The 17,936-nt window shown below is 40.0% G+C and overlaps 1 protein-coding gene across 21 annotated transcripts in view; it reads left to right on the plus strand.

Annotated features, from left to right (window-relative positions):
• DTNA (dystrobrevin alpha) overlaps positions 1 to 17,482 on the plus strand; it is a 221,221-nt gene extending 203,739 nt beyond the window's left edge. For 20 of the 21 annotated variants that reach the window (XM_085221029.1, XM_085221028.1, XM_085221030.1 and 17 more), the window contains 4 exons: positions 2,718 to 2,807; positions 3,524 to 3,692; positions 4,459 to 4,591; positions 13,973 to 17,482. In XM_085221029.1, the coding sequence (XP_085077155.1) occupies positions 2,718 to 2,807; positions 3,524 to 3,692; positions 4,459 to 4,591; positions 13,973 to 14,128 (548 nt within the window). In that variant the 3' untranslated portion in view covers positions 14,129 to 17,482. Of the gene's footprint in view, positions 1 to 2,717; positions 2,808 to 3,523; positions 3,693 to 4,458; positions 4,592 to 8,099; positions 8,147 to 13,972 lie in introns of all 21 variants that reach the window. The other variant, XM_085221037.1, reaches the window with a different exon arrangement.
• Positions 17,483 to 17,936: the final 454 nt, after the last annotated feature.

Raw genomic sequence — 17,936 nt, forward strand, 5'->3', positions numbered from 1 at the left:
GTGACACTGAGGGACATGGTTAGTGGGCATGGTGGGGGTGGGTGGCTGATGGTCGGACTAGATGATCTTAGAGTTTCTTTTCCAATCTCAGTGAATGAGACTATGATTCTGTGAATCCACAGTTGTGTTTCACTGTCAAATATTGACTTTGTCAGCTGTCACACCTTGCTTTCCAGGCAGGCAGGTAAGCAGAAACTGGACAATATGCCATTTAATGAATTCTGTTAACCAGAATAAGAGGAGTTGTCATTGACCTCAGCAAGGTATGTCTTCAGTGTATTTTTTTTACATGAAGACTGCTAAAGAACATATGCTACAACCATAGAATTAGTTCATGTAAGAACAACTCTGTAGGCCACACATCCTGCCCCAAGAAAGCCAGCTTCAAAGCAAGATGCAGTTGTTCAGGACTTTTATCAGCTGAGCTCTGGATGGCTCCCATCGTGCATCTTCCAAGCTTCTGCTCCAGTGTTTGACCTTGTCTCTTACGTAAATATTTTGTCCTTATATCTGAGTGTCCCTTGATGCAACCTGTGGCTGTTGTTCCTTGCCCTTTTGCTTTGTGCCTCTAAGAAGGTCTGACTAGACTAAACAGGAACTGAGCTGGGAAATCTAGTGAGCCCTTCCTCTGTTTTTTTTTTAATACTGCTTTAGGCTACACTGTGCTTCTCATTCCTGGTTCCACTGTCTTGTCAAGTAGCAATACATTTTCAACTGTCTTGAATTTCTAAGGCCACAGGTTAAGTGATTATGTTGAATGCAAAGGAAAGCAAATAGCCCATATGACCAAATGAGGAAATAATTCCTTCTTTTTTTTTTTTTAAATCTGCTTTATTCTAAAATATTTACCTCATTGCAGTTCTTTTATTTAAACAATTCTTTTGCCCTCTTTCAGTAGTAGAAGTGAAAATGTAAGTGGGACTCTCTAGTTGTCCTGCTAGAGTGGATGTGTGTTTGTTCCTAAGAACTCAGTTCAGCCTTCATGCAGCTCTACCCCTGCACTTCTCTGGGCACTATCTCTCTGTATCTTACAGCAAGGTCAAATCTATAATGCAATGAAGAACTTTCTACTGAAATGCTAGTCAGTTCATATATTGAACGTGTTTTATTTAGGTGTAATTCCTAATCCCAGCACGCCAGGCTGATGGATACCTCATTTTCTGTGAGAAAAGAAACAGTCAAGACATATTCTCCTTTTTGCTGTGAAAAAAAAAAAAAATGACAGAGGCAAAAATTTGGCCGCTAACTCCAATGATGTTGTTAAGTAATTTCTTCTAGAGTTAGGACTGTGAAAAATAAGATAGTAACAGCAATAATTTATCCATAAATAACACTAATTTTCCCCAGGCAGATGCTATTAAAGTACATAAATGTGTTCTATTCAAAAAGAAAGCAGCAAAAAAGTTAAGTGATCACATCTAAAAACTGCAGCATATAGCTTTATGTCATTTACCACATTCCCTAGGCAGAGAGGTCAAAACCACAGAACCTGAAACCAGCCACTCTGTCACATCTTGACATGCTGTGCTCCATTCTGCACTGCACCAGCAGAGACCTGTCTCCATATCTTTGTCCTGTGATGCACACAAGCCATGGTTAAAGCACCATTTCTCTTGCTTTTTTTTGCTGTAGAGTTTGCCATAGTTTACAGGTACAAATCCAAGACAACTTTAGAGAGGGAGTGGATGTCTGAGTGTTCCTGTTGTGTGAGAGAGAGATTAACCACTTTGATTTACACTCCAGGAATCATCTGCTAACAGCAATATATTAAAAAAAAAAAAAAAGGAATAGGAAAAAACCTTAGGGTTTGGAGTTTTTAGAATGTATTATTTTACATTCAGCCCATTCTGAAGAATCTACAGCAATTGAATCCTGCAAGTTCCTGTGAATAAATCAGTCTGGAAGATTAGAGGTTCTGTGGAATATACTGATTATACAGCCACAATAGGAGCTATGTTTGGGATCTGGGGGAGTGAAGCATGCATTACCAACAGCCTGCTCCTAGGGAAGGAGTTTTTCATGCAGCTCACAAGAATCCTTCATGATTGATGATTAAGGGAATATTGCCAGGTCCAGCAGGGAAGCACTTCTAGATTCATTATTAAAAAGAGTTTAAAAACAGCCTGGGGCTGTTAAGAGAGGCAATAGTGCTTCTTTTATTAAAAAAAAAAAAAAAAGTAAATTATGAAATATACAAAAAAATCCTTCAACTAGAGCAGAGGCTGAGAGGGAGCAGAGAAGGAAAATCCATATAAATCTTGATGAGGTCAAGTGTGTTTCTTCAACATTTGCCATAATTATCGGGCAAATACCTAGCAATAATGGTGTCATTAAACAGAACTGTGGGAACTTATAGAAAACACTTCATTTCTTTCCTCCTTCCCCACAGACATTTTAAATGAGTTCACGCTGGATTTAATCTTCCAGGCCTGGTCTGCTGGTGTCACTGCACAAATGCAAGCTTGATGGCAATGAATAATCTCCACATATCTAGCATTGTGATTAAATGAAGCATGAGGGTAGGCTTCTGCTCTTGCATATAGCATAAGTAAATGAGGCCATTCTGCAGAGAACTCTTCTGCACGTGTCCCTCGTAAGGTCTTTGATACCCTGAATCATCACAATGGCAGCTTTCAGCAGGGTTAAAACTGCTTTGAACAGGAAAACATATGTCTTGTGAAGAATATTAACACTGTTTTGTCTGTCTCTTGCTTCAGGTGCAAGACGAAACTTAAGAAATGATCTGCTGGTAGCAGCAGATTCAATCACCAACACAATGTCGTCTTTGGTAAAAGAACTAAATTCTGGTGAGTGAGGCTGAAGAGAGTGGATAGTCAACACATTGATATTTTGTATCTATTTGTAAAATATACAAAATTTAGAGCTAGGAGCATAGAGACCAACAAAGAAAGCAGTACAATGTAATTTCAAAGCTTTTTATGCTTATAGAAAAAGAAGTCTCCAAATAACAGCTTCAGATTTCAGGGGTTTTGAAAGCTGTGGCTGTAAACATGCAGCTGAATGCAACAAAAATTCATTGAGAAGTTTGGCCCTTGTTTTCTTAGGGCAATGGCCTTTTCAGGGAATTGTTGTACCTGAGAAGAAACTTTATCAGTGGCTGTGAAAGCACCCTGATTGATGGCAACTTTACATTCCATAAAGAGAAGTTTCCATTTAGAGAGATGACTGGGATGGCACTGAAGAGAGATTTCAGTCCTTAGAAATATCATTCAATATAGAATGTATAGGAACTTCTGTAAAATGCAATATGTAGTGTACTCATAAAAATATCCTACCTACTAAGCCAAATAAGCAAAAGCTTCGCTATTCTGTCCCACCACAAGAAGAAGACCGTTAAATCTACAGATACATGTAGAATAGTATTCTACTGTGTTCTACTGCATTCACTATGATGAGATGACCACCCTAAGCTGGAGAGACAGAGAAAGGTTTAGAGAAATAGACTGGTACACTTGATCTTGTGAAAGTTAAATGGAAACCTGTGTCAAATTTGGTTTCACAGAAGTGGGCAGTGAGACAGAAAGCAACGTGGATTCTGAATTTGGACGGACTCATTTTGATGACCTTGTTCCATCTCCAACATCTGAGAAGGCTTTCCTTGCACAGATCCATGCCCGGAAGCCAGGGTACATCCACAGTGCTGCTGCCACTGGATCCATGCGCAGTGACATGTGGGTACCTGCTCGATTCACCTTTGTTCTCTCACTCTTTTTCTGTTGAAGACAATATGCAGCATGAAATATTTTCTTACCCTCTCAACTATTTGAATACCCAAACAAGCCTAAATCCAAATGAGGACAGCTTTATGAATACACAGTAGTAAGCTATTGCTTTCAAGTAAGTACACTTGAAAGGCCAGAGCTTAGGATGCCTTCAGGTGTGAGCTATCTTGTGTCAACTCTAGGACACTCAGGTAGCGTGAAGACTGTGGGACAGCTGTGCCCCTTAATCATATATGCTCTGCAGTCCCAATCCCTGCTTATCCAGACCTAAGAGCCTATTAGAGCTCAATGAAAAAAGAAATTGTTTTTTTTTTCTGGGGAAGACAGAATGCTTTTTTATTGACGAACTAAATTGATCAACAAACCAATTTATTTTTAGAACCAGAATCTTATCAATAGGCATCTTTCCAGATATTTTTAGTTCAACCTCTTACTCTTTGTTTTACTCTCAAAGCAATTACTGAGGGCTCATTTCCATACACCCGAAACACCTTCAGCAGAATATACCCTCTGGTCTATTTTATCAATACAAGACCACTGGAGAGGGCAAACAACAGCAGTGTTTTCCACTTCCAGACATTATTATTATTATCTGGTGGTGCATGTGGCTGGAGCAAAGGTATCCTGCTGTCCTCAAACTTTACAATAAAGGGAGGTTGTATTCATTCTGAATGTCATTCATCTCAGGAGCCTGTTTATGAATAATTGTCTTTAGGGTTACAGAAGACGGAGATCCTTTTGTCAGAGCAGATGATGAAAATTATGAGAATGATTCTGTCCGCCAGCTGGAGAATGAACTGAAGATGGAAGAGTACCTGAAGCAGAAGCTGCAGGATGAGGCATACCAGGTGGGAAAAGAAGCTGACCATACCTCTCCATAAACAAGAAATAATTGCATACCAGAGCTGCCCAGAGCCCTTCTTATCCTGTCCTGGGCCTTAGGGTGTGATCTCTTCTCAGTTACTAGAACAGCCACATTCAAAGAATCACAGAGTTGCAGGGCTTGGAAGGGACCTCCAGGGACCATCGTGTTCAACCCCCTGCTAATACAGATTCCCTACAGTAGGTTGCACAAATAGGCATCCAGACAGATCTCAAACATCTCCAAAGGAGACTCCACAACCATTCTGGGCAGCCTGTTCCTGTGCTCTGTCACCCTCATTGTGAAAAAGTTCTTCCACATATTTGTGTGGAACTTCCTGTGTTCCAGTTTTTGACCATTGCTCCGTGTTGGATTACTACACACCACTGAAGAGTCTGTCCTCATCCAGATGCCTCCCACACACTTTAGATATTATAAACATTGATCAGATTCCCTGTCTTCTGTTCTCTAGGCTGAGTAGACCCAGATTTCTCAGCCTTTCCAAAAACTACAAAATTCTGAAAACTGCTACTGTTCCCTTCTGTAGGCACGTGTGCATGTAGCTTCTGTGCATGCTCAGAAGGACCACACCTGAGGCACACAGCAGTAGTCCTTATCCTTACCAAGGCCCTCAGGTGGGCCAGAATTGCTTCTCAGCTTGTTCTCTGCCAGTTCTCCCTACATCGTTTAGACCTCCACGCTCCATGCCACAGAGGCTGGTTCATGGTATTAAGCAGAGCTCTTGTTAAATTTTGTTTTTCTCCAGTAGTTGAAAACATTCATAATAGTTTCTCCACTGTGAACTGAAGCTTAAATACAGTCTGTGTGTCATTGTCATTGTCATTATCAGAATCTGGAAGGGAGGGAGAGGGTCTGGAATGAATTATATCCTAGAGAACTGAGTATTCAACAAGCATCTAGTATAGTAGAGCCTGGGGATTTGTCATTAAATACCCCCTGAGGAAGCTTTCAAAGGGCGTTTGTTTGAGAATCCAAGAAAAGCTAATTTGACAGAGGGGCCTGGAATTCTGTAGATATCCTGTCCTGCCTGTGCAGCAGTCTCCACTTCTGCCTGCTGTAATAAACTATCACAGTTTTATAAGTTAGTCTGATTTGGATTGTACTAATATAAAACTCACATCTTGTAATAATGATAGTAGTAATGTTTCCATTAGGGCATGCCCAATTCAGTAACTAAGGAGTGGGTTTAAAGCAAGCAAGAATAAGTATTTTCCCACATGGTGATCAATTAAAATTTGGATCTCACCGCTCTAGAGTGTAGCAGAGACAAGAAATATAAATGTGAAAAAAAAAAAAAAAGGATTTAGCTGATACTGAGAGACCAACTGTACAGAAATCAGATTCAAAAGCACTTTCTAGATTTTTTCTGTAGTGCCTGCTGATGGTTGCTTTTGATACAAGATTCTGGGACTGACAGGCTCTTGGTGTAATAAAAAATGGCAGCTGTTGTAGTTGCCTCTTCTGCAAAGCTGCTAGAATTATTCTTTAAAAGTTCATTGTCTCACATCAAAATTGCAGGTAATTTTGAGGTTGATGAGAATCTTTTGGGGGCTCGTTTACCTCAATCTGCTACAGGCTCATGGTAACTTGCCAAAACTCATTTAACTGCAAAGGTCGCTAAGGACATGGTGACAGCAGCAGCAGTATTGTTATGGGATATATATGCTAAGGCAACAGTTGATGACATGGCGGTTTTTTTGTTGCGTTTTTGTTTTAATCCAAGCTAGGAAATGACAAAGATGATGGTCTTTAAACTTCTGATCAAGGTGAGCTGCTACTGCTGATGTAACAGAAAGTAACTGTCTGTTACTAAGGAGTACATCAACAGTGACAGCTACCAAGCACCAAATAATAAACGTTATTGTTGCTGGTAAAAGTTCTTTTTCTGGGGGTGATAGGCCAAGACTGAAATTTGATTGCACTATGGAAGTACAATATACAGTAACAGTGTTACATGACACATAAGTTACATTTTGTACATGCACAAAACTGAATACATAAGTACAATGCAAAATAAGGGTATTCCTTGTGTAGTAGGAGTTGCAAATGTTGCTAAGTAGATCTGGATGTTACTCTTGTTTTAGTCAAAAATAGTTTTTTTACTGTCTTTCAACAACACTGACAGAAGGGGAGGAGATCTCCTTGATGATGTCAGAATAAAACTCCTCTTGAGTATAGGTGAGCCAAGACGACACCAAGATGAACACAGATGTGTTCACTGAGGCAATAGAAAATCCTTATTCTAGACAAGTTCCATTTAAGAAAATTTTTCCAAAAGAAATTTCATACTGTACTCCACTGTCTATCAGGTTGTCAGCTCCTATCAGGCAATTATTTTATAGCAGTAACTTATAAGTAGAAGCTATTTTTCGTTGATAACCACAGATCCAAAGGATGCAGTGTGTATGAGAAATCCTTTCTCCAATATCTAATGCCCTTTTGATTATGGAACATGTTTAAGCAAGCAAAATTTTGTATGAAGTTAGTTGCAACCACTAGGATGACTGGGAGGTGGTTGGATAATATCATGTATTGCTCCTGAGATGTGCACTTTTGCTTTGGCTTGCTCTCTGTGCTTTGCAGTTAATTTGTGGTGTTTTGTTGTGCTATTCCTTTTTCCACTATTGTTATTGATACTTCCTTAAGACAAAGCCATGGCTTGCTTTCCACTTGAAAAAAATGAAAGAAAGCTGGAAAATTATTGTTTTAGGGTATCCTATTGAACAGTGGCCAGGTGAACTATTCTCCTTGAGCATCCAACCATTGAAATTTATTGCAGGCTGTTTTACTGTGTGTACTTACATGTACACTGAATTAATCTGGATAGCAAAAAAATAACTGGTGGCTGTAGCTGTCATAATGCAATTGTCAGCTGAGATAATCTGGAAGGAAGAACTCCTACTGAGGTTACAGAATGGTAACCTCGGTAACAATATGCCAACCGTTCTTACTTTATTAAATATCTCACTTTTTTTGTAAAAACAGCACATTTAGAAAAATGTGTAGATGTACCCTTGCATGGAAAACGGTTGGTCAAAACCCACTCTTGTTATTTTGTGTCACCTTATCTTCAAGCAAGATTTTCAAGCAAAACTCTAAATTAGTGAAGTGAGCAGAACACTCAGGATGCACAAGGGAATCTGGGGCAGGGAACCTCAAAGGAGGCTTCTTTCTCTCTTCTTCTGAAGCATGTTGTAAATAACAACTATTTGTACCAGAAAAATCACTTTTAGTGCACAAGTGTAAGTGCTAACAGTGCTGATGCTCCCACATCTGCTAGCAGTTGTGTTCTTGTTAAAGTCTTTTGCTGAATGTGTTGTGTAAGGCACTTTTCATTGGGTTTGTTTTCCAGGTCCGTAATTACAGTCTTTATTTCTAGGCTTGTGCATGGCTTTCTTCAGAATAATACACCACCTGGCTGCTCACTGGCTTAATTTGTCATGTTCTTGTTTTCTATCCTTTGTTATCTGCAGGTCAGTTTGCAAAGTTGAGTGCAATATCCTTCTCTCTCTCCTCTCAAGTAAGTATCGTTATAATTTAGAAGAATGTTTGAAATGAATCCTCCTAACGTATTTCAGTTGCAGAGCACCTTGTACTACTAATGTATGTGATGATGCTGTTTCTTTCTTCTTTTAACCTGTATTAGAATGCCTAGGAATGTCACCAAATCATTTCTAATAATCCATTTGAAATATGGTCCTGGAATCGAAGACTCATGTTACACCATCACACTTTTCATCTTTTCCATTTGTTGGCCACAGGAGTGAGAATGCAGTTTTCATCTCTGGGGATGATGACAAGTATACTAGCCAGTGCACAGAAAGTATATACAGATGATAAGAAATCAGAGTACATTTCAGGAGACCTGAGTTTAACTCTTGCAAAGGTTGAGTCTTCCTAGTATAACCAAAATAAATCATTTCTGATGAGACCAGAACATCTGCTGTAGCGTGGGAAACAGGAGTTAGGCAAACATCAAAGAAAGCAATCTACCAGCTGCTTAACTGTAGAGGTGTCTTCAGATGCGTTGTGGAGGTTTAAAGTGCTCTGATACAAAGTGCAAGGTACCCACGTGCTTGCTAAAGTCTGGCAATTCAGAGATAAAACAGGATAGTTTATAAGTTCCCTGCTGGCCCATTTTCAGGTCGTGTTCTTCGCATGTCAGCCTCACTGAGTTTAATGCCAAATTCAGCAGTTGTGTTTTTACTTGGAAACTCAGACAGAGACTATTTTTACGAAGTAGCCTGTTACTCTGAACATTTCCCTGGGAAATGGGAGACCGCAGGCTTACGCCTTGCCTCATCTGAAGCTGTGGTCTGCTTTTCTGACTTCCAAGGAAAAGTGCAGTCCCCTGCAGTGAGAGGTCCCCTATGAGTTGGTGGTGGGAGCAGGGCGACGTTCAGATCAGCAAAACCAGCAGGCTGCACTATGCCAACTATATCAGGAATTCATCTTGTTGCATTTTGGTTGCTGTGTTTTATGCTGGAGCTGCCAGAAGGGCTGAAACTCTCCTTAGTTAGATGGCAGTTTTGATAGCAAAATTTGATCCTACTTCAAGAGTTTTACAAGCTCTGGTGGCACTATGATTTGAATGTGAAAGTGTGGGCCTTGGTAAAGCAGCCACCATTCTGGAGTGTTAGAAGTCATTAGGTATTTCTGAAGCATCTGTCTCAGTGTTTCTAACAGCTAAAGCAAAATAAATGGATGTGAAAAACAAACAGCAATATCCAGAGTACTATAAACACCAAACAACTGCTCGTAAAATTTTCTCCTAAAGTTACCCCTCAGGTTACGTTCATTTTCTTGGTAGTCCAGTTAAAAATGTAAGCTGTTTCCTAAACATAGACAGACAGAAAAGCAAGTTTTCTTCTTTTATTTTGTTGCACTTGCCAGTTACAGATCATGTTGCTTGAAAAGGAAAATAGGTCTTTCAACAATAATGTACATATAAACTGTGTGCAATGGCAATGTTATATATAGCTGGGTTTAATTGCAATTATGAATAACTGACTTTTGCATCGTGTACATTTTATTCAGTAGTAGTATTTCGTAATTATGGAAAAATAACTGTTCATACCAGATAGAATGTCTAAAATGCCTATGCTGGCTATGTTGGGCTCTTACTTGAAGTTTACAAATTGCATCAAGACTATTACTTCAAAGATTATATTGTTCAATCAGTAATGACACAATCGTGTATTGCCTGTATGTATGAGACAGAAAGCCAACTGGGAGGGGATCATATCAATTTATTATAGCATCATATGAGTGACATTGCCACTGATGGCCAGCCGTGGGCTTCTGTTCATTTCCTTATTTATCAGTCATGGATAAGCAATATTGATGTCAATTGATAAAGGCTTTTTGTGTTCTATTTACATTTGATTTTTTAAAAGTGCTAATGTTCAATTCTCCAGAATTGATTTTGAAAAAGCATCTAGTATAATAAGATCCCAAGAGATAAGTGGTTCGAGTAATACATAAAATATAATTTAATCATGTTTTGAGTTCATTTTGTATGTTAAATGCACTTGAATAGCACTTGGTTTGTTCTTAATAGAATAGCAGAATGAATTTAAGCTTGTCCTGAGCCCGCACTAGGCAGATCTCAAAATGCAAGTTCGACATTATTTTACCTACTTGGGTGGCTAAAGCTGATATTTTCCATTGTAGAGGTGACTGAATGGTTAGTATGGAAACAAACAGAAATTTCTTAAATATATAACTCCCAAATTATCTCAACTTTTTGCTAAGAAGACATGGTTAAAAAATAATTGTTTATTCAACTTCACTGTTTTTCCAGGACAGGAAAATTCTTTCTGAGTAGCACTATTAAATTTTTCTCACCTTTTCCTTTTTTTTCCACTCTGTTCTCATGTTTATCAGCAGTGATTATAAATATTGCTAAACACCGGGTGAGAAAACCCACAGGTCTTGGAAGATAATGTGTCAGTTCAGCTTGCCTGTTGTTCACCAGAGAAGGGCTGCTGGTTAAGCCAAGAGACACAGTGTGACAGATGATTTGTTTAAGTGCTGTAGAAGCATAACAGCCTTGTATCTTTTTTTTCAGGGCAAGATGTAAGATTTGAGAGCAAGCTGCATTTCACAGGTCATTGACATTTTCAGCCCTTTGATATAGATCCAGCCATTTACTGTTCGGGAAAGATGAAATGAAGGACCTATAGCCCAGGGTCCAAGCTAGGTTACTGGCCCACAGTTAATAGATGTCTAGTTTTCACATTTGCTGTGCCCACTGCCTGAGCTTTTCACCACATTTCCCAACCATGCCCTGGCCTGTTTTCAGCTGCAGGGTCCCAAACACTGCCAGTCAGAGCTGACTGATTGCTTCTAGTGGTTGGCAACCCTGCCTGTGGCAGGGGGTTTGAAACTAGATGATCTTTAAGGTCTCTTCCAACTCAAGCCATTCTGCGGTTCTGTGATTTAAAGCTCATGCACTAGGGCTCATTCCTAGCATGGGCTTCAAGCCAGAAGCTCAGGAGCTCATAGAGGTGCAGGTATTCTGTTTGGTTGGGCCCTCTGGAGGCCCAGTTCCAACATGAGGTCATATCATGCATGGCTTTGTCTATCAAAAACTAGAAGACCTCCCTGGGTGGAGATTTCATCATCTCTCGGGGCATCCTGTGCCATTGCAGCATCTCCTTCCTCGTGATTACCCCAAAATCCAACCCAAACCACCCAAAATGCAATTTATCTTTATGTATACTCTATCACTATCAAGTGGATTTTGGCTTTGTTATCATGTAACTACCCCTCAGACAGATGCTAACTGATCCTCCCTTTCTGCCCCTGCCCAGGGATAAGCAAGCCCAGTTTCTTCAGCCCTGTCTTCATAAGTCAGTGATGCAGTGATGGAGATGCAGATTACAAACCCTGGGTGAACTAATCACATCAATAAGGCATAATCCACTAGCAAAACCATCTGATTCAGTGTTTATGTTCTGGTTTGATTTTTTTCTTACTGAAGAAATGCATTAAAAACAGCATTATGTGAGCCATCCCACTTGAAAATAACAGGAGGCTGGCAGCACAGCACTTCTAAAACTGTGTGCTACTTTGTGAGCTATGTTTTGTGTCTCCTCTTTATTTTCTCTTCTTAAATCCTCCTCTTCTTAGCATGTAGGTGTAGAAAAGCTGCAAGAAGACTGTGACCAAGTTAACTGTGAAGAAGCAACTTTTGTTTTTTTAATTTAGTTTTAAAATCAAGTGACAGGGATGTTTCTTGAAAATCTCTGAATGATATGTAGCAGAAAAGAACTTGAGGATTCAGTTATAAAAAAGATTGAGAAACAGTTTTATAATATGACAAATTGGAATTAATTCTGGCATATCCAAAATGCTACCATGAAATTAGAGTTGTGAGGTTCGTCAGTGCTCATTTTTACTTTTATGGAAACCTCTCTATCACAATGCTGGCTGTGAAACAGAGACAAGTCATGAAAGAATGTAAAAGACCCTCTCCTCACTCAAAAAGTAGTTTATCCAGAAAATTAGAAGCAAAACTAGCTTCTCGTCAGTACTATCAATGCATCTGCATCCAATGTTCCACAAGCCATTCTTGCTTTGCACTGATGGTTATAAGGATTCCATCATGAAGTATGAGATGTACTTATATTTACATAACCTTTAAATTGATTCAATAAAAATCAGTCTCACACAGCTGAGAACTGACCTATGCCATGGCTTTTGGTTGTGTTTTTTGGCTGTATTGTAAAGACCGAAATGTTCATTTATGAAGCTTTCCAAATTAGTTTGCACAATTAAGTGGTGCAGATGCATGCCTGATTTTTAAAAACAGTTGCTTAAAATACACGTCAGAAATTCTTTGTGAACCTCTCATTAGACTTGCAATGCAGGTTTCCTTTTCATTCATCAACAGAATGTTAATGTTAGGTCTTCTGTAACTGCCTGACACACGGAGATAGTAAATTAAAGATCATCATACCATTTGACACGCTTAGATATTAAGGAATCGGATGGAAGCATTTGTGCTTGAATAATTAATACAATCAAATGGTGCCAGGAAGAAGAAGTAAGCTAAACTACCTGACCTTTCTTGATTCATCAGATTTCATTTAATTCTTCTTTGCTGAAACCATTTGCATTTCCTCTCTCATCTGGTAGACCAGCTTTATTCCTGAACTGAGTAGAAAAGAATTCGTGTCGGTAGGGTTTGGTCTTTTATGCTGTTACTATCAGATCTCATGCAGTGTGAACTGGTGCTCTGAGACAGATCAAGAGAAAAAGGATGAGCTCCTTATTTCTGAAAAGGGATGAGAATATAGTGCCTTTAGGGTAGATATGCCAAAAGAAAACGGTTGCAGGTCCTGATGTAGTTCAGGGGGAACCAAGTTGCCTATTAAGCATTTTTCATTATCAGCTGAATAAGATATTTAGTTGTTCTTCAGGACACAACAGAAGAATGAATTGGTGTGCCAGTGAACTGGGATGTTTATGATGTGTTGCTCCCAGAATTGCCCTCCAAAGTAACGGCATTTCTTCTCAGACATAGTAAAATATACCCAAGCCTAAATGAGGGCAGGACATTTTCACAAATGGAGGCTCATGGTGGGAACTGGCAAGTGGCTGTTAATGGAGTGGCTCAGGACCCTGTGCTCAAGGGGAATAATCCATGGTTTGGCTGCCAGTAGTCTGACTGGAGAGAAAGCTGTAAGAGTAGAATGGGAGGGGAAATGGAAAAATCTGCAAATCTGTGTTAATGTCAGTTACCCCTGTATCCTACATGAAAAGCTCAGAGCAGTCTTTTCACCATGGTAAGAAAAAGAGGCTCAGGAGAGACCTTATTGCTCTCTGCAGTGACCTGAAAGGAGGTTGTGGTGAGGTGGCCGCCTCTTCTCCCAGTTAACAGCAGTAGGATGAGAGGGAATGGCTTTAAGTTGTTCCACCGGAGGTTCAAGTTGGATATTAGGAATAATTCTTCTCCAAAAGAGCAGTCAGGCAGTGGCACAGGCTGCTCAGGGAGGTAGAAGAGTCACTGCCCCTGAGGTGTTCATGAATTGTGTGGATGTGGCACTGAGGGGTGTGGGTTAGTTGACATGGTGGGGATGGGCTTGTGGATGGACTAGATCTAGGTGATCTTTCCCAACCTTAATGACTCTAGGATCGATTCTATGACTCACCTGGGCAGAATTACTTTTTCTTTTTGATTGTTTTAGGCATAACCACAAGAGTTGGCCAGCTCCTCCCTTTCTCTATCAAGCAGCCTCCTCTCACTCCACTTGTGGGTTTGCTTGCGTGGGTGTGTACACACATGCAGTGTCTTCCACTGGCTCTTTTTTAAAAAGTTTCCCTCAACATTTCTCACCAGGCAAGCTGCAGCCAGACAGACAACGAGAGCTACGTAAGAACTGATGATGAGGAGAGCTGCTTTCGGACAGATGATGAGGAAAGCTTAGCTGCAAACTTCACAGAAGAATGGAACCAAGAGGTGCAGCGTCTCTTGACAAAAAAATCACATAACTAAGTTCTGAGGACTGTAGCACAGTACTTTTGTTCTAAGAGTTGTAGTTTGTAGATGTGTGTTTTGACAAAAGACTTTCGTTTAAAGCTAACTTATATTAGCTACATCTTCTGTAACATGGCTCATTACCAGTGAAGAATACAGACTGAAGTGCATACTGCTGTTACAAAGGATGGCAGTATTAATAACTCACATAAACCCTTTGCACATGATATTGAACCTGTTCAGTTTACAATGACAGTACTGTTTATAGATAGAAATTTGATTTCTGAATACTTTGAGATTTTAGTAGATTGGTTTACTATACACTGTACATTTTTTTCCACAGAAGAAATAAAAAGCTGCGATTACGCATTAACACTGAGTGATTATACTCCTGAGTGTATATATCTAATAGCCCAAAAATCAAAGTACTGGACTATATTTGCAATTTGTTTGCAAGTCTTTAAATTAAGACTTATACAAAATGTACTAAAACAATAATAATAATATAATTAATAATAACAATTTTAAAAATTTCTAATTTAGGGCTAATGTGTAACTTAGGAATGTTTCTTTCAAAATAATCTAACAAATCAGCCATAGAAGTTAGTGTAAATATTTTTTTTCCAAATAGATATCATATACAAAAGGTGACATTCAAATGATATAGAATCTAGTTTTTAAATCAGCACAGATCTTCTTAAAACTGTGAACTATGTTTTGAAATACTCGTTACTAAAGCTGTTTATAAACCACAGGTGCCATAAGATCCCTGAACTGACTGATGTTATGTATAATCTTCCACGGTATTGTTTCATTGATGTTTTAGCTTTAGTAAGCATGTGTTCAACAAATCGTCTCTTTCCATTCCTCTGCCCCTCCGACTCACCCACTCCATTACGTTATTTTTGAGGCCTTCAGCTTTAAATGTATAGGCTTAAAGTGCGCTTGCAACTGTTCTCTTTTGATTTCCGAATGTGTATTGCCTTAGCCAGCCACCAGATGTTCTGCATGCACTCTTGGAAATGTGTGGTGAGACTCTTTCAGATCTGGATGGAGAATTAGCTATCAGTGAAAAGCACAAGAGAAGCGGTGGGTTTTCTCGAAAGGACGGGCATACAGTTACAGAATTGGAGTTTTGTCCATTTTTGTAACTCAAGTGTAAAGGTATTTCAGGAGAAAGGGGACATATCCGGCTGTTTGGGATTAGGAAGTGAGACTGCTAGCTAAGAAGTGTTTGCTCAGCTGTTACTGCGAACCGAGGGACAGTTCTGAACAGGGACGGACACAAAATAGCTGGAATATCCCCCACACAGCGTATTGCTTGGAAATAAAGCTTATACCTGTATGGCAGGTCACAGACCATGGCTAGTTCCAGAGCCATGTCCCTGGAGCCAGCCCACAGACAGCTAGACCAGAAGCAGGGCAGGCATGTCAACACAAGGCACTGCATTGGATGCACAGCCCAATGGAGAAGCACAGTGCATTAGCCTGGGACGACCTCTGGGCAGATATAATTTTATTGCACCGATACGACATCGCTGCTTCCAAAGTGATGCTGTCCAGCAGCCCTGATAACACTAATGTTTCATACAGGTATTTCACACCAGCACAGTTTGCCTACAGCAGGTGGTCAGTTACCGATCTGGAGCAGGTGAACATAGTTTGTCTGTCCTCTCTTTCATGGTTACGTGGATGTGTGCTGCCATATTTACTTGAGATTGCTGTGTAGCTCAACTCTGTTCACTTGATGCTTGCATGCACTCTCCAGGCTTATGGCTGTTTCCCTGGGCACAATGTGTTAGGGGATGAGTATCTGCATGAAAGAGCTGCTGCCATTTTTCACTTTCATATCGCATTATTGCTTATGCAAATCTTTTATCCATACCTCCTTGCATATCTGGGCTTGGTCTCAGATATCCAAACAGATTCTGAGGCATCCAGATACCCTCATGTAAACTTTTCACTTCTGCAGCCACTGGTCCTTTCCTTGGGATATGTGCTGGCCTGGCAAGGCTGGCCCCATATCCTGATGCCCCTCCTCCAGCCTCCTCTCAGGAATGGGTGAGCCTCCACTAGTGCCTAGCACTCCACATTTAGAGCTACTCCAGTGAAACTGTAGATGTTGAGGTCAGCTCAGGATTCCAGTCGAACATTTCCTGAACAGAGATAGAACAAACAAGTTGGAACACAGCTACGTGCAATGGCTGACTAATTCAACCCATGTCATGTTTAACTGTACCCAGAGTAGTAGCTCCCTCCCATCATCATGTCTGTGTGATCATTATCACTATGCTTAAAATAGACACAATAGAATAAATCTATCGCAAGAGCTTCCGGACTTGGAGCAATGAGGGAAGCTGGCGGATCACATGTCTCTCTGTCAGGCTGGTGTCAGCAGGGCCATCCCCAGCAGAGCTCTAGGTCCCTGCCACCCTGGAGCCCCGAGATGAAGCACCCTTCACTCAGCTCTCCAAACATCTATTTTAAGCATTTCCCAACTGTCAAGCTGGCTACATATTCACCCAGCTGGTCTTTGTCTGCTTGTTGAATATTATTTTGATTGTGGTTTGCGGTCATTAAAGCAAATAGAGTTACAGAAGAGGTCTTCGGCGGGGGTCTTTTCTTAGCTCCCAATGGCCCACCACAGCAGTCAAAACTCTGGGTGGTTTTACTGTCACTGGAGGGAACCAGTGGTTTGGATTCAGGAGACAGGGATGTGAAGATGTATAGAGTCCTCGAATGTCCAAAGCGAAGGTGGTGAATGGGTTGTCTGTAAGTAGTAATGTTAACTAAACTGCATAAAAAGGTGTGTGGCCTTTGTTGTGATATAATATGTATTTTCTTATATGCATGAGCCAAATTGTTGCATCATGATTTATCATGTGTGTCTGCCTTTACTTTCGGTCATCTTCTCCCATCTTTTTTGGTTCTTGGCAATTACTGTAGATAGACTTTGTAAATATTGCAACCTCAGGTTGCTGTAATCACGTTGGTTCAATTCAGCAGACGGAGCTGTGAACAACAAGCACTCCACTGTGTCCTGAAGGCAAAGGGCATTTTTACCTTTGAACCAAAAACAAATGTACGAAGAGTTACATCTTGAGGCTACTAACTGCAAGACATTTTTAAAGCTACTGTACTTGACACCACTTGAGACAGATACAGAGACACTAAAGATGTCACAATATTCATTGGTATTGTAACAGAACTGCTATTGTATGGGTTTTTTGTATTGCTGTTAAGTATTGTTTTGTGTGTGTGTGTTGGAACCTACTGGGGACATGTTATATTTTGAAGTGATTAAACTATTTAATTGTGTGTCTATATTTTGGAATGGAATTATTTCTTCATTAAAAAGATTTTTAAAAGTAATGTACGGAGCATCATGTTTGTGGCTTGTTTTGGTTTTGAAAGCCCATGGAGCCCAAGAACAGGTGTTTTCTATAGTTCCCTTGTGGTGCTGCAAGCAACCCTTTCTAACTGTCTAGTTAATTACACCAGAGTGGGCTCCCTTAGAACAAAAGTGTTATCAGTGTATCAAAATATCCTGTAATTCTTATCATGGAGTGAAATATCCAGGTATCTGGGAAGCGGATAAAACCCAGTCTCCTCCTTCCAAGCTGCCTGCTGTGGTAGCCTATAAATCTGTGAGGTTTATTTGCCCTAATTCCCCTGTCTGCACGGTGGCGTTCTTCAATAAAGGTGATCATTTTACATATTAAACTATTTGCCAGATACTCTGAACTTTGCCTCCACAATCCCAGTCCAAATTCATATTCTCAGGATTTTAATATATGATGACATATTGTTGGCTCACAAGGATAAC

Source organism: Meleagris gallopavo, chromosome 3 (genome assembly GCF_905368555.1).
Source record: "Meleagris gallopavo chromosome 3, MGAL_WU_HG_1.1, whole genome shotgun sequence".
Taxonomy (NCBI): Eukaryota; Metazoa; Chordata; class Aves; order Galliformes; family Phasianidae; genus Meleagris; species Meleagris gallopavo.